At 44.9% G+C, this 23,470-nt stretch overlaps 1 protein-coding gene across 1 annotated transcript in view; it reads right to left on the reverse strand.

The window, feature by feature from the left end:
- The window catches only part of COL22A1 (collagen type XXII alpha 1 chain), a 305,451-nt gene that overhangs the window by 72,444 nt on the left and 209,537 nt on the right, over positions 1–23,470 (reverse strand). The window contains exons 40-43 of the mRNA XM_026454562.1: positions 22,065–22,169; positions 21,230–21,297; positions 16,067–16,115; positions 12,997–13,074 (exon numbers count right to left, since the gene is read on the reverse strand). Coding sequence (XP_026310347.1) covers positions 12,997–13,074; positions 16,067–16,115; positions 21,230–21,297; positions 22,065–22,169 — 300 coding nt within the window. The remainder of the gene's footprint in view (positions 1–12,996; positions 13,075–16,066; positions 16,116–21,229; positions 21,298–22,064; positions 22,170–23,470) is intronic.

Below are 23,470 nucleotides of genomic sequence, written 5' to 3' on the forward strand. Positions count from 1 at the left end.
ACAAGCTATGGTGTTTATTCCTTAGACAGGTCCTCAGTTGTCCCGGAAGGAGTTACTAACTTCCTCCTACCTTGAAGCCACACTGCCATACCCTCTTACCACCTACCCACCTACAAATGTTGCTCATGAAAATCTCTCTGGAAGCTCCTCCACTTGCCCCTCAACTGATGCCACCCTATCATCATCCCTGCATAGCTCCTGACACCTGGGCCCAACTCTACTTTGTAGCTCTAATGTGAGGTTGAACCCGGCAGCCCCGACTTCCCTGTAGTGCACCCCCTTGGACATGTACTGGCTCTTTCTGCACAGGAAAGGATGGGCATGATAACGACCACATTCCCCAGCCATAGCCTTAGTGGCTGAGGCTGCAGTAGTCATGCTCCCTTCTCCAACAAGGGGTGCACGCACACACACACACACACTACACACATGCACACACACGCACGTATACAGACACACAGACATGGGCCTGGCATCCTCCACGGTGCCCAGTTCTTTGCCCAGACAGAATTTGGCTTCTAGATATTATGCTGAACATGCTGTTCATTGATTGACTGGAAGGCATTCACATGCAGTTCCAAGTCTTGCAGCAAATGGGACCGTCCCTTGCCCCTGAGGCTTTGCTATGCTTGTGCATTTCCACAAAGACTCTGTCCTGCCTTTCTGCCTGGAAACATTCTTGTCACTCTCTGGTTCTCCTTTGAGAAATCCCTGCCTGTGGAGAGCCTCCTCTGGCGTCTCCCAGGGTGCTCACTGGATAGTCTCCGCCCCTGCACGCGCCCTGCCTAAGACTGAAAGTCCAGCAGTGTTACTGCCTGTTGGCCCATTCCTCTTCACTGGATGGACTGAATGCTCCCATGAGGTGGCTGCCGAGTCTGCATTCTTACCATGCTCTCTCCACACTCAGCAAGCGCCGTGTGCATTGCAAGAACATAGCAGACTACAGCACAGCAAATAGCATTTGATCAAAATGAAAAATTTAAAGCACAAGGAGAACTTGAGAATCAGTGCCAATCATCCTTTCTTTTCACTGACGATCAAACTAAGTCCAGAGGAGAGAGAGAGACGTGCCCAAGACACGCCAGGAATCACTGGCCTGGATGAGGTTAGTCTCACATTCTGCCCTCAGTCCCGTGTGCCCTGCATCTCCCTGTAGCACAGCCCACGAGAATGTCCCTAAATATTCCCAAGAGAGCAAGATGATTTCACACCAATGCCAAGGTTCCTGCAGTATGGTGGCAGGGGTAACCTAAAAGCCTACCCATTAAATATGCCCCAGAGCAGTCTAATATAAAATAGATTAAGCATCATTTTAAGTGTGTAGTTGGGCACTAGAGAAAGTAGAGAAAATCTCCAGAGGTCTAGAGAAAGAGACAACTGAGAAGCAGTGGCCTAAATCTACACAGACCTGCCCTGGAGGGGAGCAGGACTCTGAGAGCTGTGCGGGGATGGGAAACGAGGCTGGAGGCCCTTTTGATCAGGAAGTTGAAACTCAGAACTGTAAGTAAAGGCAAATCCTTCAGTAGGTTATAGCAGGGGTCCACAGGCTTTTTCTGTAAAGGGACAGATAGTAAAGTGAAAGGGTAGAGAAGAAAATGATGTCAAGGAAGCTGACCCATCTTTGTCTGGGATGCAGGTGCGTGATGACAGAAGCCTCCTCTGAGAACTCACCGTCAGGGCCCTGCCCTCACAGGCATCTGGGAGCTCTAAGTCAGAAGTCCTGCAGAACTTCAGCTCAAAGCCAATGTGCCTGCACACAAGTCAACGTCTGGGCACCCAGAAAGAAAATCCCCTAGGACCATACAGAGCAGCGAAAGGATCTTCACAGATAGATTCCCAAAGGCACAAAACTGCAATCTCAAATCACAAAGCTGTTCACCACAAGGACATAACGAGTGGTAGAATGAGTTTCCATGAACTTCGGAGAATGGGGTGGTCAGATACAGGCAATAAAAAAGGCCTATTAAAATGATTACATACAGGGGAAAAAAAGAAAGAAAACACAGAGAAAATAACATGGCATTATCCAGAAAGATCTGGCAGGTATGAAAAAAGCCAGAGTATATTTTTAGAAATAGAAATGTAGAGTCATTAAAATAAAAAAAAAATTGTAATAACCAGATTAATTTGAAACTAATATAAAATAGGAATTTCCCAGAATAATTGTCTTTCAGAATCGTGGCAAATGTCATTTCCTGAAGAACCTATGCAGAGTGGCAACTGAACTAAAATATATATATAAAATTCTTAAGACACACAATGATCATGACTGAACAGTGGCAAATCACAGTAAATTTCTGAAATTATTCATTTTTCCCTCTTGACCAAATGAATGATAAATCACCAGAATGTAGCACATTTGCTTCTCTCTTTCTCTTGAAATCTCCCATCATTTCTCAGAATTCTATCTCATTCCAGAAATGGCTGAAAGAGTCATATGCATAGGGAGGTCTGGCTAGGGAAACAGAGATGAATGAATAACTCACAGCTGCACAAGGGGGACTTCCAGCTATTGGTCTATATGCCAGGAGTGGTCCTATCTGCTCCATACACAGATCCTCTCACTTTCACCCCAATCAGAGGCCTACAAACTGGGAATTGTCAACATTTCATTGCTATAGATGGAGAAACTAAAGCTAAAATTCATTAAATAGCTTTCCTAAGGACAAGCAGAAAAAAATGATGGACTCGGCATTCCACCTCTGGTCTGTTTGACTCAGAAGCTAGTGCTCCCTTCATTCTACCTCACCGCTTCTGTCACGGTGTAGGTCAGTGGTGCACATGGGCCACCATACCTGCATTCGAATTGTGTTCCTTTCACGGTAGTTCCCAGGGAGGATGGGTATGTATTCCTTAAGGAAAGGGCGTGAGGGATGGTTTGTTATTGGCCTGGGAAATGTTATGCCATTTGAGAGTCACCCTTTGTTTTCAAGTTAAATCCCAGGATCCACTTTAAGCATTTGACTTGTTTACCATGCCAGGCTCCAAATTATCTTCTTATGTCATTTAATAGAAAATCCACATTGAAGGATGTGTTTTTAAATTAAAGGTCTTCATTTCAAATCTTAGCTTATCAATCATCAGCTGTTTGACCTTATGCAAGTTACTTAGTCAGCTTCTCTGACCTTCACTTTTCTCAGCTGTAATACAAATCTAGAGTATCACCTTGCCTTGTGTTATCAGAAATAAAAGAAGATACTACAAGTAGTGAAGCAGGCAGTGCCCAACCATAAAAGCCTTTCCCATGTCTATCCTGTTAGTTTACTTTAAGAACGATAAAGGTGTGTTGAAGAAGGGGATTGTACAAAGACTTTCTAAAGCCATTCCTATATCTGAAGCTCAATATGTTTTCAACAATTACAACCCTCTTCTCTGAAATTACGGCCTCTGATGTGTTTGTTCAAGAGTCATTTTACCCTAATGCCCAGATTGGGGCCTTTGATATCAGTTTCCATTAAGAGAAACTACTACGACTTCTTGAAGACATGACTGATCAGAGACCTGGACAAGAAATGTACACAACAAACCTAGAGCAAGGAAAGCATCAAAGACTGCTAAGTTTGTGTCAAAGGTAATCAGGATCAACTTAAATAGACCTCCATTGGCAGAAGACAAGACAAACTGAGCATCAAAAGGAAGACTAGCTGCAATAATTTAAAACACATCTAATGTGTTTATATCACTGAGTTCAAAATTATTCTTAGAATAAACAACAAAAACAAGCATCTAATTGGTCCTGTTTGCAAGATGCTAGGGAACCAAGTCATTATTTGAAAACAAGGGAAAGACTTCAAGCATTTATATTCTGCCTTCCATATGTCTTGTACCACTGGGTATCCAAAGGGTGCTTTAGGGAACATTCTGTATATAGAACTATTCCAGCTAATAAAGAAAGAATGAATAGAACTAGAATAGCGCCAGTTTGCAACCCTTGATGTACTAATTGGTGGGAGCATTAGACACCACAGGGTGAATGCATCACAAAGAGGCTCCACCAGACATCATGTGCCTCCTGCTGGATGAACACCCCACCTGTGAAGTCTTGCCAACAACATCAAACCAGAGTCAGATCAAGCCTCTAGGTCTGAGTACCAACTTAGTTGAATCATAGGGACAGAGGAATGCATTGAGCTATTACATTAACAAATTCCAGATGGTAGAAAATTCTATGAGACTAAAAAAAAAAAAAAAATGGAAACATCCAACCAATTGCTATATGTTTATTTGGATCTTAAAGAAACGAACAAAAAACACAGAAGTGTGACATGTATGAAATAATTAGAAATTTGAACACTGACTAGATATTGATGGTGTTATGGATTTTTAAGGGGTATATTACAAACTTGTGGTTCTGTTTTTTAAAATTCTTATCTTTTAGAAACATATACTGAAATATCTACAGACAAAATGTGTCTGGAATTTGCTTCAAAATAATGGAAGGTAGTGGATAAGAGGAAAACCATGGTCATTGGCTGTGGGATCCTGGCACTAGTTGTGGCTATATGGATGTTTATTTTACTATTCTACCTACTGTTAGTATATTTGAATTTCTCCATAATAAAAACTGATATACACACAGAGACACACATACATACACATATATACCACACATATGAATACACTTACATCTGATGCACATGCACAGTCATGCTATTGGTGTTTTCTGACAATTATCGTAGTTTTACAAAACTGAAAGTCCCATATGGCTTTAGATATGTGAAACACATTCTCTTCTTTCTCTGCTATCAGGCTGTTCTAAACACCAGCTTCCTTTCTCTAAGAATTGATCATCTTTTTGTTCCTCCTACCAAAGGCACAGATCTGAAAATAAAGTGAACTTTCATTCTCTGTAATCTTTGATCCGAGTGCCTCACGTGTGCGCAGGCCTACTGCTGCGTGCTGGGGTGGGTGGCCGAGTGGCTGCAGGGCATGGAGCCCGCCTATGTGAAGCGCTCCAGGTGAGAGGGAAATCTCTGTTGTAATGATTGATCAGGCTCAGTGAGTCAGGATTATGGGATGCCCAGAGCTACTGGCATTAGCCTGAGAGAGTTTGCGGAATCTTCACCCAGAGGCGGACAGGAGAAAAGAGGTTTAGTGGGGTGTGGGCTTCACAGGTAGAGAAGAGGATGAGGCAGAGATATCCCCGGCAGAGGAGAGCACTAGGCCAAGAGGAGAAGTCAGACTCTGTGCTCAGAGAGCAGCAGGGGTGCCTCCAGGAATGTCCCGGGGAAGCTGTGGTCTGAAGGAGAAGGGCCCGAGCACCTTGCTGGAGAGGCCTCTGAAGCTACCCACCAGGCAAGAGGTGGGCTCAGATCCAGGCTTTAGGAGGACAGCTGTGGCTGCGGAGTGGAGAAGGGGTCAGAGGGAACAGACCAGAGGCCCAGAGGCCAGGCAGCGGGGGAGACCTGCGGGAAAACCCACGAGCGATGCAGGGGCTGAGTGAAGCTGAGCGGGAAGTGTGGAAATGGAGAGCAGGGAGTTCCGGAGAGGGCTCGGCCATGGCCGTGGGGTCTGCTAAGGAAGCAGAGATGAGGGTCCTGGAGGCCGGTCAGGGCAGTATGTGGCCTTTCCCGTGCCTGGTACCAAGAAGCCTTTCTTGTGCTGGCTTTAACTGTGCAGAACCAGAAACAGTCCAGGACACCCCTGCTCCTCCCACCATGTCATGAAGGAGGCTCCTGGAGCCACAGGGACAGCAGAGGCTGTCTTCTAGCTTAGAAACAAAGAGTGCAGACTTCAGGGCAAGATCAACGCAGGTTCAAATGCCTGCTTTGTCTCTCACTAGCAGAGTGCCCAAGGCCAACTGCCTACACCTCTCTGAGCCCGACTCTCCTCATCTGAAACCTGGAGACGATAATAGTAATACCTTACTGGACCACTAGGAAGACTAGAGAAGCCAGTGGCATGTCAAGCCAAGTGCCCAGCATGTTAAGTGTGCCTTAGGAATTATTATTGAGAACAACAAAATGGTTTGTTTCATTTAGAAAGGAGAGTTCCCAATCAGAAGTGGCAGTAGAAACTTATTTTAAAACTATTAACTATTTTCTATCTCTATCAACAGAAGAAATTCCTAAGACCTTTTGTTTTGTTTTGTTTTGTTTTTTGGAGATGGAGTCTTGCTCTGTCACCCAGGCTAGAGTGCAGTGGCACAATCTTGGCTCACTGCAACCTCCACCTCCCAGATTCAAGCGATTCTCCTGTCTCAGCCTCCCTAGTAGCTGGGATTACAGGAGCCCACCACCACACCCAGCTAATTTTTATATTTTTAGTAGAGATGGGGTTTCACCATGTTAGCCAGGCTGGTCTTGAACTACTGACCTCAGGTGATCCACCCACCTCAGCCTCCCAAAGTGCTGGGATTACAGGTGTGAGCCATTGCACCCGGCCATCTTGAGCCTTCAATATAAAAACTGTGGGAGGCTCAGCTCCTGGTTATACACAAAGCAATACAGGAGCCCTGGAGTCTGGGAGGTGGTGTGTGGCTTTACACCTTCCTCAGCCTCCTCCTTCACTGCCCACAGGACGCAGCTCTGTGCACTGGGCAGGGTGAGAATGGATCTCAGTGAATCAAGCGCTGTACATTCCTTGAGCATCGGCCATGGGGGCAAGGCCGGGAGCTGGACCCTGGGGAACCATGGACAAATGCCCAGTGTTCCCAAGTAGCATCCAGACAAGATGGGGGTACTCACACCTAAAGGAATCTAGCCAGCCTAATTCTTGGGACAGCCTGAGTGACTTTGGTTCTTATGATCAAAGGAATTGGACTAAAGCAGGCAGATAAGACATGAGTTTAAATAAATAAATAAAAAACAAACAAACAAACACGGGCTAGACACGGAAGTCAATCGTACAGGAGCAATCATGCATATAAAAAGCCACTGGTAGGCTGGGCACGGTGGCTCACACTTGTAATTCCAACACTTTGGGATGCCAAGGCAGGTGGATGGCTTGGACTCAGGAGTTTGAGACCAGTCTGGGCAACAGGTCAAAACCTCATCTCTACAAAAAATACAAAACTTAGCCAGGCATGGTGGCTCGCACCTGTAGTCCCAACTACTCAGGAGGCTGAGGTGGGAGGATCACTTGAGCACAGGAGGTTAAGGCTGCAGTGAGCCATGATCACACCACTGCACTCCAGCTTGGCGGACAGAGTGAGACCCTGTCTCAAAAAAAAAAAAAAAAAAAAAAAGCCACTGGTGAGTGTGAAGACTTAAGTGAACATGAACTTTCATTACTACAGTTGACCCCTAAGCAACATGGGATTGAACGTGCAGGTCCACTTAAATGCAGATTGTTTTCAATAAATACTTTGGAGATTTTCAACAATTTAAAAAAACTGTCAAATGACCCAGTGGCCTAGAAATACTGAAAAATTAAGCAAAAGTAAGGTATGCCATAAACACAGAAAATATAGAGATACTAGCCTGTTGTATCATTTAGTATCATAAAATATACACAGATCTATAATAAAAAGCTACAGTTTGTTAAAAATGTGTGCACACAAACACAGACCATACATGGCACCGTGACGGTTGAGAGAAATGTAAAGAAACATACATGCAACATTAAGTCATAACTGCATAAAATTAACTGTAGCCAGACCGTAGTACTATATACTATAATAATCTTATAGCCACCTCCTGTTGCGATCGTGGTGAGCTCACGTGTTGTATCTGCTTAAATGCTGTGTGATTCTAATCATCTCTGCGTGAGCAGTCTCTCTCTCCAGTAAATCGCGTTACCAAAGTAAAAAGTGTTCTCTCACAGTTCTTGTGTGTGTGTGTGTGTGTGTTTGTCATGTTTATTGCAATACTGTAAACACTGAATAACACCAGAAAACCCATATGAAGCACTACAAGTGATGCTGGAAGTTCTCCCAGGGAGCAGAGAAAAGTCGTGATATTACAAGAAAGAGCTGAACGGCAGCCAGGCGCGGTGGCTCACGCCTGTAATCCCAACATTTTGGGAGGCTGAGGCGGGTGGATCACGAGGTCAGAAGATCGAGACCATCCTGGCTAACACAGTGAAACCCCGTCTATACTAAAAATACCAAATCAAAATTAGCCGGGCGTGGTGGCGGACGCTTGTAGTCCCAGCTACTCGGGAGGCTGAGGCAGGAGAATGGCGTGAACCCGGGAGGCGGAGCTTGCAGTGAGCCAAGATCGCGCCACTGCACTCCTGCCTGGGCGACAGAGCGAGACTCCATCTCCAAAAAAAGAAAAAAAAGAAAAAAGCTGAATGACTTGATGTGTACCTTACACTGAGGTCTGCAGCTGCGGCTGCAGCCCTTTCCAGTGGACCGTTCTTGCAAGCAAACAACACAAACTTACAGTATCGATAAATACTGTACAGTACTATAAATGTATTTTCTCTTCCTTATGATTTTTTCATAACTTTTTTCTCTAGCTTGCTTTGTTGTAAGAATACAGCATATAACACATATAACAAGCAAAACATGTGTTACTTGATTGTTCGAATTATCAGTAAGGCTTCCAGTCTACAGTAGGCTATTAGTTAAACACGGGGAGAGTCAAACGTTATACTCAAATTTTCAACTGTGCAGGGTCAGCACCCCAACTGCCACATTATTCAGGGGTTCAACTGTATGGTACCCCTGCTGGAAGAGTGGTTAAGGGCATTTTCTTGGAGTCAGAATGCTGGGGTTCCTGTCCTAGCTCTACCATGTCCTAACGGTGACTCCACATCTCTATTTCATCATTTGTAAAATGAAAAGAAATGTGGAATCCACCTGCTAGAGTTTCTGGGAGAAACAAATGAGAGACTGTGAGATAAATGAGAGGTAGACATGGAGGCCTTTGCTCACTCTTATCCCTGCAAGTAGGCAGTTTATGTTGGCTGTGATTGCTATTACTCCAATATTTCAGTCGCTGTTATCTTTATTATTAATATATTATTCCTTCGAAAGTGGGGGAATGAAAAAAAAACCCTTCTGTTAGGGCAGTTGAGATATTTGATTGCACATAACGGGGCTATGCCTCCTGTCACTCTCAGGCTAGAAGGCCCACTGGAGGGCAGGGAGCCCGGGGATTCCGTCCCTTTTGTACGCGCGTCCTCAATGCCTGGACCAACTGATGTAATGCATCAGTACAACTAATTCCCGGAAGCAACGGTGAGAGGCTCAAAAAGGGAGGTCATTGCAGGCTGCAAAGTCTGAGAAAGACATCAGGCAAACAGAATTGCTGTGACATCACCAGGGCGAAGGCAGGGAAGCAGGTATTATCACCAGTGTTATCATGTTGTAATCCTCCCAATTTCCTTAATACTGCTGCAGAAATTGCTGGCGCCTGATCCATCAGGAAACTGAGGGCCAGAGTAGGAAGGAGCAAGTCCTGGGTTACATATGGGACCTTGTCTTTACAAACCCCAGCTCCTTCAGTCAAAGTAACTTGGACTTTAATCTGTCCCAGGGCCTAAGTAGGCTCATTTTGTAAGCATCTTAAACATTGCTGAGGGAACATCAGAGGCAACCTGAAGATTAAAGGGATTTTTGTTTGTTTGTTTGTTTGTTAATATCTTGAAGCAGCAAGCCAAAACCCCCAAACAACAGCCTCATCATTCATCCCCCTGCCTGGTGACAGTGCAGAGATTGGCAGACAGAGCTCCTGGCTCCCTTCCAGGGAGTCAGTGTTGTCCTGGATGCCAAAGGCATGGGAGCATGACACTACGGGAGGAAGGAAGCAAAGAGTAACTTATTCTTCTTTTTTTTTTTTAGACAGAGTCTGGCTCTGCTGCCCAGGCTGGAGTACAGTGGTGGATCTCAGCTCACTGCAACCTCCACCTCCCACGTTCAAGCAATTCTCCTGCCTCAGCCTCTTGAGTAGCTGAGATTACAGGCATGCGCCACCATGCCTGGCTAACTTTGGTATTTTTAGTAGAGACAGGGTTTCACTATGTTGGCCAGGTTGGTCTCAAACTCCTGACCTCAAGTGACCCGCCTGCCTCAGCCTCCCAAAGTGCTGGGATTACAGGCATGAGCCACCGTGCCTGGCCCCAGCCAGATCTATCCTTAATGTGCCTTCTTTGAGGGACCTCACAGAAGATTAATAGAAATGAATAAATCCTGCCCATCCTGCCGAAGCCACAAAGCAAAGTGTTGCAGGGGGAAAAGGACTGGTTTCAGAGGCTGTGGGAAGCGGGTCTGTATCCTGGCCCTGCCCTGGGCTGGCTATGTAGCATTGGCCAAATCACGTCACCTTCTGAACCTCACGTTGTTTACCTGGAAAACAGTGATGTAGTGGACATGTCAGTTCCCTCCTGCCATGTTCCATGGGCACGCACCTGCCCAGGGCTTTCTTTAGCCACAGGTGAATGCTTGGCCCAACGACAGGGAAGGCTGAGAGTTTCTGGGAGTCAACTCCCCAGGGAGCAGCCTCCAACCAAATACAGGCAGTAGGTGGTACAGAAACGCCCCAGCTCTTTCGCTCCCTTTGCAGAACAGCTCTGCAACAATGCCATGTAGTCACTCAGGGGCTGTCGCACAGGTGAGTCCCAGGTATCCACAGTGGCCATCTGCTCAGTAACATACCCTCCCCTTGGCTTGCTTGCTTTGTCTGTCTCACTTTGTTCCTTCCTAAGTAGTGATTTCTAAGATCACCTCCCAAACAAACTCCTTGCTCTTGAATCCCCTTCTTAGGGGATCCCAGCCTTAACCAAAGGATAAAACAACTTGCCCAGTACCAAGTGAGGAGGCAGATGTGGATGCTTTGAGACCCAGCACAAGATACGACACAGGACTTCCCAGCAAACGGCAATGTTCCTGTAAAGAGGCAACTGCATCCCCAACGAACTTAACATGTACCCACCCCCACGCTGACTCCTTCTTCACCTCCTCCACACACCTTTGCTTAGCTCAGCATATCTTCACACCCTCTATACAGATTCCCAGGCCAGTAGTGGCCTGGGCTGTGGCCAGAGATAGGATTTATGAAAATTCAATAAGGTTTTATCCACCACGGAAGCTTTTAATAAGTCCAAGTGGTAGCCAAGACACTAAAAACAGTTGATTTACAGCCTCTTGACTAGAGCCAGCCAATTACTTTTCAGGTGGATTCACTTAGGCAGGAACATATTTCATGGGTGATTTTTGTTGGCTCTTCGGTGGCAGGTGGGGTGAATTGTGTCTGCCTCCACAGCCAGCTTTCTGTAAGGGCCGATACGGTGAATCTGCAAGGAGTAGACAGGGTCATGTAAAACCCTGGTAAGTGATGGGGGTGCCTCATTCCAGTTATGGGTCTGTAGTTTCACTTACAATCCATTCTCTATTGTAAGTGGCAATTGCTACATGAAGGAGCATCCTAACTCCAGCAGAAGGGGCCCTATTAAAGGAGAATTTCAGAAAGAAGAAGGCATAAACTATTGTGTTCTCTCACTGCACTTTTTGTTACAGTGTTCCTTCCAGTTACAAAAAGACTGAACAAAAATAGCCAAAGAAGAAAGGTAAAATGAATGTAATGAAGTGGGCAGTTTTAGCTGAGAATGTATTTTAAGGAAAACAGTTTAACCAAACTAGACATTCCCAGGGGCATCCCACACGCCTCCTTCCATGGTTTTCAGGAAGATCTAAGAAGACACAGAGCTACCTGGTCTTCTTGCCACCATGAAACGATCCCTCATTGTGAGTGAGTAGAAATAACAGTGAGGGGGCGATTTCTGGTGTGGAAGCCAGGAGGCCTGCTTGAAAACGGGAGGACAGAGGAGAATTTCAGGGAGAGAGTGAGAGGCCCAAGAACTACTCTGGATGTAAGAGAACCACAGAAGAAAAGGAAAGGGGGATTTTATTTCACAAGTAATATTTTGGGTAATAAATTGGATTTTCCTTCTCATTCTTTGAGAATCATGCATGAAAAATGATATTACTCTTAATCACTCTTGGTCATGGCCTTCATTATTGAATGCAAGACCAGACAGAAACTAGACCATGTATTACTCCAGTTTACATTCAAGTTGCATTTAATAAAGATAAAGTTAGATTGTGCCTTTGGGTTAAAATAATAGTAACAACGACGATAATACATGGATAGTTTAGGTATTCCATGGTTTAGCAATGGCATTTGAAAAGGATTGAGTATCTGAGCTTCTTTTAAACAATAGCAAGACAGGGCTTTTAAGGACAAAGTAAATGCACTTTTAAGGTGCATGAAGAGGGTATGATGTCTATCAAAGAAGGGACTAAACAGAAGAAAAGGCTTCAAGGTTGTAAACTGGTCTTATGTCCCAAAAACTATCACTCAGTAAAGGAGGAAAGAAAATATGTGTTCTTTGTGGTACAAAAGGGAGAATTAAAAGCAATGAGTGGGAACTACAGGATACCATAATTTTATTCTCAATGAAAAAAAAATTCTACTGAATTTCCATTATCTATGGAAATAGATTTTTAAACTGCAGAGCCAGATGCACTGGCTTTGAAAGAAGCATGCCTTCTGTTTCTAAAGGCATTCGGGTGGAAGCCAAAGATATTGATAGCAATCCTCAACCTGAATGGGGACATACTTCATTGATTCTTAAGATCCCTATAACGCAAAGTTTTAGCAATTCTTAAAGCTACCGCCCCTAGTGAGTTTGTAAACTAACACCTAGTAGACTGACATGAATTATTCATTAAAACTAGTGGAGGCTCACATCTGTAATCCCAGCACTTTAGGAGGCCAAGGTGGGTGGATCACAAGGTCAGGAGTTCAAGACCAGCCTGGCCAACATAGTGAAACTCTGTCTCTACTAAAAATACAAAAAATTCGCCAGGTGTGGTGGCGGGCACCTGTAATCTCAGCTACTCAGGAGGCTGAGGCAGGAGAATCACTTGAACCTGGGAGGCAGAGGTCGCAGTGAGCCAAGATCAGACCACTGCAGTCCAGCCTGGGTGACAGTGTGAGACTCCATCTCAAAAAAAAAAAAAAAAAAAGAGTGTTTCTGCAGGCAGGTCCAACAGGAAATGGCTATATGTCCTGAAAGCAAGTAAGAGCTGGATAAATAAGGACTTACAGGAGGGCCAGCAACCCCAACGCCTGGGTCACCACGGCTGCCAGGAGAACCAGGGATCCCAGGAGCTCCTCGATCCCCCTAGAAAGAGAGAAAAATACGATCAAGCGGTCAGTGCCAGGAAGGAGAGGGCTAGGGTACAAAATGAATCATGCTTCCTCTAGAATCCTGACTGCAGGCTTCTCCTGCCACCTGGCCTCCATGAGCCACGCTATAGTCTACCCAAGCAGCCCATCATCCCACTCAGCCCAATATTCAGGGACCACAGCCACCAACTCAGATTATATACCTTTCAAGGATGACCATTCCTGGACCAATCTTGACCATGGTGCCAAATGTGATTATAACAATATGGCCCTCCCCATGTAAGCATTGTCCAAATCTACCATGCTTTCTTAAAACCACATCAAACCCTCACCCTAACTATACCCCAGACTTGCACATGCACCCACATTTCAATTTAGATCCCAAATCACCCATAAATTAATTTTTCAATTCACCAATAATTTACCAAGTACCTACATTTCCCACATCATCCTTCCGGATGTGGGAGTGAGGAGCCTAAAGGGGACCGAGATAAGACCTTTGCCTTCAAGCATAGTTAACAGTGTGGACTTGGGTGTCAGAGGCCTGGATTTAAGTTCTGGTTTCAACACCTATCAACTGTTAACGTAGGAAAGTGATGAGTTCCTATGCTTTAGTTTCCTCACCTACAAGGGGAACAGGACAGGAGCTGCCAGGTCTGCAGATACTGTGCTCATTCAATGAGACTATGCAGAGAGAGTGCTTGGCACAGAGCCCAGCACAGCACTCAACATGAGCTAGGAGTTGTGTTTGCTTCTGTTCTCATTCTACTGCCATGCTGGACTTTGATGGAAAAGGAAAAAGGAGGAAGAAATTGAAAAAGGAAAGAAATTTTGTTTGCCATTTCCTGGAGAACAAAGCCGAGGCAGAGCCACGCCTTATTCATAATTTCAAAATCCTCAGCCCTTAAAAGCAAGTGTTTACCTCAACTCAGTTGGCAGCAAAACCTGACTTGTGCTGACACACACTATTTGCAGTCTTTGGTTATTCCATTTTGTGTGAACATTCACATATTTTTGTCGCCTAAGGATGAATGAGCTTGATTGGGGTGTTGCCCCAGATACTACCATAAATGTCGTTATGTGTATATTTTGCATATTACTACCTTTCCAAAATCGAAATTAAATTTGGCCCAAAACACACATGGCCCCAATAGTTTTGTTTAGGAGGCTGTGATCCTGAGCTTATTCAGCCAGCTGAACCACAGTCAAGCCTGGGACCAAGATGGCAGGTGATCTTACTCAAGTCACTTAATATCTCTGGAATGAGTTAACTCGTATGGCAAACAGAAACAGCCTCAGAAGCTTGTTATGAAGAGCCAATGAGATAATGTTGCAGTTAATTAAGACAGAACTCGATATTGCTAGGTAGTATGTTGCTTTATTAAGGTTTGGGTTATTGTGCATTATAAAATATCTCATTAATGGCTCTAAGATGATTTGCCTTTCCTAGAGTACAACCATTGCCTGGATGAGTATATAAGCTATATATTCATTCAACTAATGCTCATTCATTCACTGCAAACCATAATCTAGATTCCAAGCCCAGAAGATTACTAAGTCATAAGTCCTGCCTATTGTCAATACTCAGTGCTAAGTTCGGAAAAGAAGGAATGTTCATGGGGATATGAAGGAACAGACCTTGCAAAATTCTCACAAAAGATACAAACCAGGATCTAAATCTCTCACTAGGTCTCTTTGACATCATTTCTTCCCCTGGTCCCTCTGGGCCTCCGAGTCACAGTACCTGCTGTTTCTGAGTCCCTAGGAGTCAGCAACATCCCTTGCCTTGCCCTCATCTCTGCCGAGGAGTTCCCTCAAATTTTCTGTATATTCTCAATTCGTGTAATCTGTTTCTTTAGAATAATATAATATGAATGGTTCTTGGGAGTTCAAGATACTTTGGATCTCTAGAAAATCTAACTCGTTTCTACGGGGAGGTTGGGGAATAGAGGGAGTAAAATAAAAATAAAACAAATATGGAAACAAGTGTCATGAACGAAGAACGACCATCATGACCCATGATTTATCTGTCACCAGCTCATTGCAGCAGTGGAGAGGGGCATGTAGGAAGGTTTCAAGCTGGTAGTGAGGTGATCCTAGGTACAGTCTCAGGGCCAAGTCAACCTCATCCTGTGACCTTGGGTAAGTCCCATAACCTCTCTGCATCACTGGGTCCTCATCAATTAAAAAAAAGTTCTACCAAGTCCCCATGTATCTTATGAAGACATTTAAAAACAACTATATAAGCTTGAGAAATACACTGTATATTATGGTTGCATTATTATCACTTATTATTTATTTATTTTTGAGACAGGATCTTGCTCTGTCACCCAGGCTGGAGTACAGTAGTGCAATCATGGCTCACTGCAGCTTCGACCTCTCAAGTTCAAGCAATCCTCCTGCCTCAGTCTTCCTCATAGCTGGGACTACAGGTGTGAACAACCATACCTGCCTAATTTTTGAAATTTTTTGTAGGGACAGGGTCCCATTATGTTATCTAGGCTAGTCTCGAACTTCTGAGCTTAAAGAATCCTCCCTCTATTATTACCTTATATACAGAGGTAGAAGATAGAAAGTGAACTAAACACATATAAATGTCAGATAAATCTATATTCTTTTGCCCTTTGGTTTTGCTTTTAAAATCTTAATGCAGATCTTCCTGTTGTTCTTATTTTCTCTTCTAGTTTGAAACAGGAAGTGCTCCTTTCCTGTCCCAAGGCCATGGTCCGTGTACATCTGCAAACCCTGACCATTGCAAGCTAAGTCATGTCAACAACCTAGTTTGTATGTTTCCATGGTATTTGTTTGCTCTTCTGTTTCTTATACATGCTATTTTCCCCTTATCTGAGATCTTCTTCCACCCGTGTTCTAAGCTTCCAAAGCCTACCCATCAACTAAGACTCAGTCCCATTATTTTGTTATAAAGCTGCCCCTGCCTGTCTTGCTCTTCTGTCGTTTTGCAAATGGTTGCATAGATCTTCATTGACCTTAACATGTTGCCCTCCCAGTGTACAGCTGTCTGACCCTCTGACTTTTCTTCAAGCAGCTTGAAAGTAGAAAATCTTCATTCATTTCTTCATCCAACAAATGTTTACCAAGCACCTAAAATAATTCAGCCCCTCTGTTAGGTACTGGATCTATGCATCTCTGTATCCACAGTGTCCAGATTAGGGTCTGACACAGGTGGCAGCTAATAATCATTTCTTGGATGCAGGAACAAAAGAATCCTCCATCAGTCACACTGTGTCAGGCATTGGGTTCTGCCTTTGACCAAAATAAACATTTTCAGAGGAAGGAACATGATAGAAAGGCCTCTCCCAGCCCAGTCTGGAAGTGTGGAGTCACTGACTGCTTTCTGCTACACTAGGTCTGGCTCCATTTGTATGTTTATGGTCCACTGTGATGCTAACAAATTCCCCAAAGAAATGACCTTACAATTTCATAAACTGAAACTTTTAGAAAATGGCCCCAAGAAGAGCAAAAAGACCTTAATGTTCTGACAGGAAAAGCCAGAAGGCTAATGGTTAAGAATGAATAGAGCGCATGAGCTAGAATCTGCAGCACAGTGTCCAAGGAAGAGATGTGGGAGGAAGGAAGTGTGGGGGTTGTAGACGGAGAATGACATTTATTGAGCAACATCTGTGTGTCATAAGATCATGGATCTCCTGAGGAGCCCTGTAGGGGTTAAACACTCTTTATTTCTTCATACAGAAAAGGAACTGAGGCTAAGAGAGACAGAGCTGCTTGAGCCACCTGCCTTCAAGTCATCTGTCTCACAGGCAGCTGAGCTGGGATTTTAACCCAGTTCTGCATGAAGCCAAAGCTTATTTATCCTGCTAGAAACAAGTGCCACTCAAGAGAAATACTGGCATCTTCAAGAGTCTTCTTGCAGTTACAAGGAATTAGGAGGGGCCAAGGGGCAGCCAAAGAAAACCTTCAAATAACTCCCTTCCTTGATTTCCTAAGGAAATTTCCTTAATTTCAATCAGCACCTGGGACAGTACCAGGGCAAGCCTTGCGCAAGTCACCCTCCCTGGGATCTCTCTCTCCACCTCTCCCTAGCTTCCCCTACTTCTTACCTTCTTCCTCTGGCTGAGCAACCCATTCTACAACTAAAGATGACCTCAAATTCCAATTTGTCTTCCCAATGCCAATTGACCATGGAAAGCTTTCTAAGCCACATTCTGACTTACACATTTACACAATATCAACACTGGAATGGGTCATGTGTTTAGACATCTCACATTTTAAATAGGAGGAAATGGCCGGGCGTGGTGGCTCACGCCTATAATCCCAGCACTTTGGGAGGCTGAGACGGGCGGAGCACGAGGTCAGGAGATCGAGACCATCTGGCTAACATGGTGAAATCCCGTCTCTACTAAAAATACAAAAAAAAAAAAAAAAGAAATTAGCCGGGCGTGGTGGCGGGCACCTGTAGTCCCAGCTACTGGGGAGGCTGAGGCAGGAGAATGGCGTGAACCTGGGAGGCGGAGCTTGCAGTGAGCCGAGATGGTGCCACTGCACTCCAGCCTGGGCGACAGAGTAAGACTCCGTCTCAAAAAATAAAAATAAAAATAAAAATAAATAGGAGGAAACATTTGGCCAAAGAGGCAGTATGACTTGCCCTGAGACTCATGGAGTTAAAACCAATTGGTCAACTAGACCCATGTCAGGAGTGTCTGCACTCCTCCTCTGAGGGGGTCTCAGCCTGCTTCTGCTCTTTCAAGCTGCCTCCCCCACTTCCCCCAGGCTTCCTGCAACAACTGTGTGCCTGCAGAGATAGACCCCTGCCTTCTTGCTGCAACCCCACAGAGTGATCTAATAATAAGGATTCAAGCATAATCATAATAATGAATAATAAGGTCTAAAGCAGACCCCACAGGGGGGGTCCAATAATAAGGATCATGAATATTTACTGAGCACCCAACTGTGACCAGCACCATGCTAGGCAACTGTATGTATGTATACTGGTATGACATCATTTATTTCTCCCCCAGACTCTGCCTGTGAGTTAGGTAGTAATACACTCTGAGTCTACCTATCAATGGATCACTAAGATCCCAAAGATACAGCTACAGAATAAACAGGATAAAGGGGGAAAAGGTCTCCTACTGTTAGATTAATGGTCATAAAGAAAGAGCATTTGAAGCCACTTTGCTGCTCCACCATTTCTGGTGCCCTCACCTTCCTATCTTCCAAGAGGTTATCAATGCCCTCTAGATCCTAATGCCCTCTAGGCCCGGAGGGTCCCTGAGGTCCTCCTCCTCTAAGGGGAAAGAAGTGGAGTGCCTGAGCACTGCAGACCAGACTGGGCTGTGTGCACCACATCACGGGGGAGCCTGCCACATATCTTCAGATTGGTGGTTAATGCACAAAATCCTCCAGAATCTAGGTCCTAATTCCTTAATCTGCCCCTCTCCACATATACCCACTCTTCCAGGCATATGGAACTATTTTATATGTTTTCACAGTCAGGCAAAGTTAGTTTTATTCCTCAGAAAAAAACTATTGTATTCCTCAGAAAATGAGGAGTGGTTACGTATTTACTCATAACACACAAAAACATTTTCCCTTTTGAAAAAGATTTTGATTGTGAATATCACTATTAGGAAAAAGCACATGGGTCTACATTGAGCAAATTAGTGTAAGCTTGGGATGCTTACAGAGGGCACCTCACCTGCTTGAATAAGGGGAAACCAGGAAGCAATGAAATGTAATATAGATAACAGTAATTATTCCTGGAGCCTCAAATTTTCATATCTTGCACGTTATTGTAAGCAAGCCTCTCACATACAATTTTAGAAGCAATACACTCTGTGTTTATGTTGTTGAGATCCCAAAGGTGCAAGCATAGAAAGAAATAAAAAGGGGGAAAAAAGGTCTCCTACTGTTCGGAGAATGGTTTCTGGGGCTCAGAATAAAACTTTCAGTAACAGCAGCGTGTATGAATTCCAGAAGTGTTGAATCTTTAAAGACTCAGGTGGAATGCATGGTAATAAGCTTTGGAGAGGTGCCAGCTGACTTAGTCGGTGGCTCAAGGGATGATGACAGAAGACACTGAAGGCATCTAGGAACTTTAAAAAATTGTTTTCATAGACATATGCAAGTGCAAAATAAGTAATATAATTTTACAATAACACTTTTATTAACATTTTGAATATGTGCATCAAATGAAAGCCCAAAACGTACATATTCTCAAGTCAGTCATTGACTGTTTCACCCACATTTTAAAAAGTTGATGCATCTGAGTTAGTCAAATAATTTTCACTGGATATGGGCATACTTAGAGCTCATGGTCTTCTCTGAACACATTCTGCCTCAGGCCTCAGTGTCTTTTTCCCTGTTAATTCCCCTGCCAATGACTCCTCCTTCAACTTCTTCCCCTGCTAACGGCTAATGCACTTTATTTTATTTTTATTTATTTATTTATTGTTGAAATGGGGTCTCCCCCTGTCGCCCATGCTGGAATGCAATGGCATGATCTCAGCTCACTGCAACCTCCATCTCCTGAGTTCAAATGATTCTCCTGCCTCAGCCTCCCAAGTAGCTGGGATTACAGGTGCGTACCACCACGCCCAGCTAATTGGTTGTATCTTTAGTAGAGACAGGGTTTCACCATGTTGGCCAGGCTGGTCTTGAACTCCTAACCTTGTGATCCACCCACCTCAGCCTCCCAAAGTGCTGGGAATACAGTTGTAAGGCACCGCACCTGGCCCGACATGCACTTTAAAACCAGGACAAACATCTCCTCCTTCAAGAAGCCAGGATAATGAAACCAGGCTGGGTTAGCGAGCCCCCTCAGAGCCCACATGTGCCCTGAGCTACCCTCTCTCCTAGCACTTGTCTACTTTTTGTCTGTTCACATATCTGTTTTCCCGGCTGAACCGTGAGCCACTGGAGGTCCTGAAACACATGACATGCACTGCTGTCATCCCATAACCCACCTTAAAATCTGACACATGTGGTAAGAAATTCAGTAGACATGCAGTGAATAAAGTAGTGAATGCATTTGTAATTGATTGGTAATTGATGCGTAAATGAATGAATGATTCAAGGTAGAAGGTATTTTAGGAAACTTCCCTGTCCACTCAGGAAATTTCTTATAAGAACACTTCCCCATGAAAAAAAAAGTCATATTTTCTAAATTGTGGGTGCAACCAAATTGAGGAAGAGACTGGTTGGTATTTAGCAAGCATTTCTCTTTTCCTCCTGTGTGCCTCGGCAGACAACATGCCCCAGTCTCCCCTGTGTGACTGTCATTGGGTGTTGATATAAATGAATTAGCAATCTCCAGGCCTGGCTCATAAAATCTTCCCACAGGGTTCCCCACTCTCTTTTCCCTTACTTATTGTTGCACCCCAAGAATTCAGTAGAAGATTCTGAAACTTTAGAGGATGGAAGAGTCATGGGATTCGAATGTGACCACCGAATGGCTATGCGGGTCAGAACTTCCCGCAGCAAGACTCCCATAGACCTAGTGTCCATGAGGTATGAACTTTTACTGTGTTAAGCCTCTGAAATTTTGGGATCATCTGGTACTACAATGAGACTCATAATTCAAGAACTGCTTAGACCTATGGCTCTGCCGATCGAAAGTCAGTGTCTCCTGCCACTTCAATTAATGGTAAGTATTTATTAAGTACTGATTATATGGCAACTACTTCAATATAACAGTTAAGAGTGAGAGAACCAGCCAGGTGCACTGGTTCTATCCTCTCTCACACCTGTAATCCCAGCACTTTGGGAGTCCGAGGCAGGTACCACGAGGTCAGGAGTTCAAGAACAGCCTGGCCAACATAGTAAAACCCATCTTTACTAAAAATATGCAAAACAAAATTAGCCGGGTATAGTAGTGCGTGCCTGTAGTCCCGGCTACTCGGGAGGCTGAGGCAGGAGAATCACTTGAACCCAGTAGGTGGAGGTTGCAGTGAGCTGAGATCACACCACTGCACTCAAGGTTGGGGAACAGAGTGAGACTTTGTAAAAAATCAAAAATTAAAAATTAAAAATTAAAAAAAAAACCAGTCCTAGAACCTTTAGTCAAATGGAATGCAATGAGCTGGGAAACATGGAAGTGGACTGAAGTGACTGGAGATGCTTATAATCCATTTTTCCATGTTCTCTTTCTAAGGGCAACTCATGGCACCCACAGTTTTCTTGGACAAGCACTCACCTTGGTTCCTAGGGGTCCAGGGAGTCCAGGCGATCCACGGAGTCCCTGGGGAAATACATAATACCAGGACAATCATGGAGCTGAGAGTGAACACTGACCCATCCACCCCGTGCCAGGCTGACTGCATCCTCTGCTGGGGACCCAGAGATGGGTGAGACTCTCACTAGGACCTGACTTTCACAAAAGAAACAGAATCCGGTTTTGAGCCCCAAGGCCCTGGATATGAATTCCGATTCTGCCTCCTACTGCCTCTGTGTGGCCTTCAGGAAATCTCTTAGCCTCTCTGTTTGCTTTCCCATTGAAGAGCCTTTTTGTATAGACTCGAAGCAAGTAAGGGGCAAGGCCTTGTTTCAAAGTAGGCTTTGAAACCTTCACTTCAGGCTAAAGGCCTTTGGCACTCACAGCCACAATGAAAACCATGATTCCAGGAAGTCTTGGCTGAAAGCACCAGAGTAGACCAGAAGTCCTTCTCTATGCATGCCACACTTGTCCTGAGCCGTGGGGATGTGTTTACCTGACTGTCTCTCCATGAGACGGGAGCATCTCCAGGGTGCAGACTGTCTCATCCATCTCTGTGACCCCAGCACTGGCCCAGGCTGGCATTTGGCCAGTGGTCCATGAGGATGTGCTGCCCTAGCCTGAACCACATTAGAGCAGACTGTTGGACCCACACACCACCCCTTTCCCAACCAGACCCATTTCACTGGCCACGGTTCAATTTCTGCAAAGTTTGGCAGTTAGATATTTTTCCTTTTCCTTCTCTAACTTTCACTGGTTTCTATAGGCACAGGGACTCCCGACCTTCCACTTACCGGCTCTCCATCCTTCCCTTTTCCGGGTGGCCCAGGGAGCCCAGGAACACCAGGATCTCCCCTGGGACCAACTGGCCCTGGGCTGCCTTCTTCCCCCGCTGAGCCCTGGAAAGAAAAGTAGACATTTCCCAGGGTCAATTACACTCAGCACGAAGCTTTTCCATGGGGGAGCAGCCTGAGTAGGTTTGTAGGTTTCCTGGGACTGCCCTTATGATTTTAGAAGGCCCATGCTTTCTGGTACACGGAAAGATGGATTGTGTAATGTGTGTTATAGGTTATATCGTGTCCCCCAAAATTCGTGTCTTGAAGTCCTAACACCTACTACTTCAATGCACAGATGTAATTAAAGTTAGGATGAGGTCATACTGGAGTGTGACCCTCCAATGGGCCTAATCCAATCTGAGTAGTGTCCTTTAAAGAAGGAGGCATTTGGTCACATATGCATAGAAGCAAGACAACACAAATACACAGGGACAAGACGCCACCAAGGAGCCAAGGACAGAGGCCTGGAACAGATGTTTCCTTCACAGCCCTCAGAAGGAGCTAGCCTGCCCACACCTTGACTGAGGACTTCCCGCCTCCAAAACTGGGAGAAAGTACATTTCGGCTGTTTAGGCCACCCAGTTCTGATACTTTGTTACTGCGGCCTTAGTCAATCAATTCAATAAAAAGCATGGAAAATGAAAGGACGTTAATGAGGACCTCCCACCCAGTGCGGGCAAATCTACTTCCGGTGCATCTCTTATAGATCCGCCCTCATTTATACTTGAACTCCTCTAGGAGCGGAGACCTTACTACCGCTCCACACTGGGCATTCCTTTGTCAGGCTGCTCTGTTATGTAACATTTTTTTTTTTTTTTTTTTTGAGGCGGAGTCTCGCTCTGTCGCCGGGGTTGGAGTACTGTGGCCGGATCTCAGCTCACTGCAAGCTCCGCCTCCCGGGTTCACGCCATTCTCCTGCCTCAGCCTCCCGAGTAGCTGGGACTACAGGCGCCCACCACCACACCCAGCTAGTTTTTTGTATTTTTTAGTAGAGACGGGGTTTCACCGTGTTAGCCAGGATGGTCTCGATCTCCTGACCTCGTGATCCACCCGTCTCGGCTTCCCAAAGTGCTGGGATTACAGGCTTGAGCCACCGCGCCCGGCCCCAGTTATGTAACATTTCTTTACACTCAGCCTTCTCTGAAATCTTCCCAACACTGGACACTCAGTGTGTTCCCTGAACCCTGCAGACACAATCCAATCCCTCTTACAGTTAGGTTTTCAACTATAAGAACAGACCTTAAAGCTATAATGGAGAGAGCAAGGGAGAGAGAGCATGAGAGTGCTAGCATGGGCACCAGGGGCCTGTTCGGGGACCTGGGCTTTGAGCTTGCTCCAGGCCAGTGCTCATCTTCTCTGACCAC

This window comes from Piliocolobus tephrosceles, chromosome 7, assembly GCF_002776525.5.
Source record: "Piliocolobus tephrosceles isolate RC106 chromosome 7, ASM277652v3, whole genome shotgun sequence".
NCBI lineage: Eukaryota > Metazoa > Chordata > Mammalia > Primates > Cercopithecidae > Piliocolobus > Piliocolobus tephrosceles.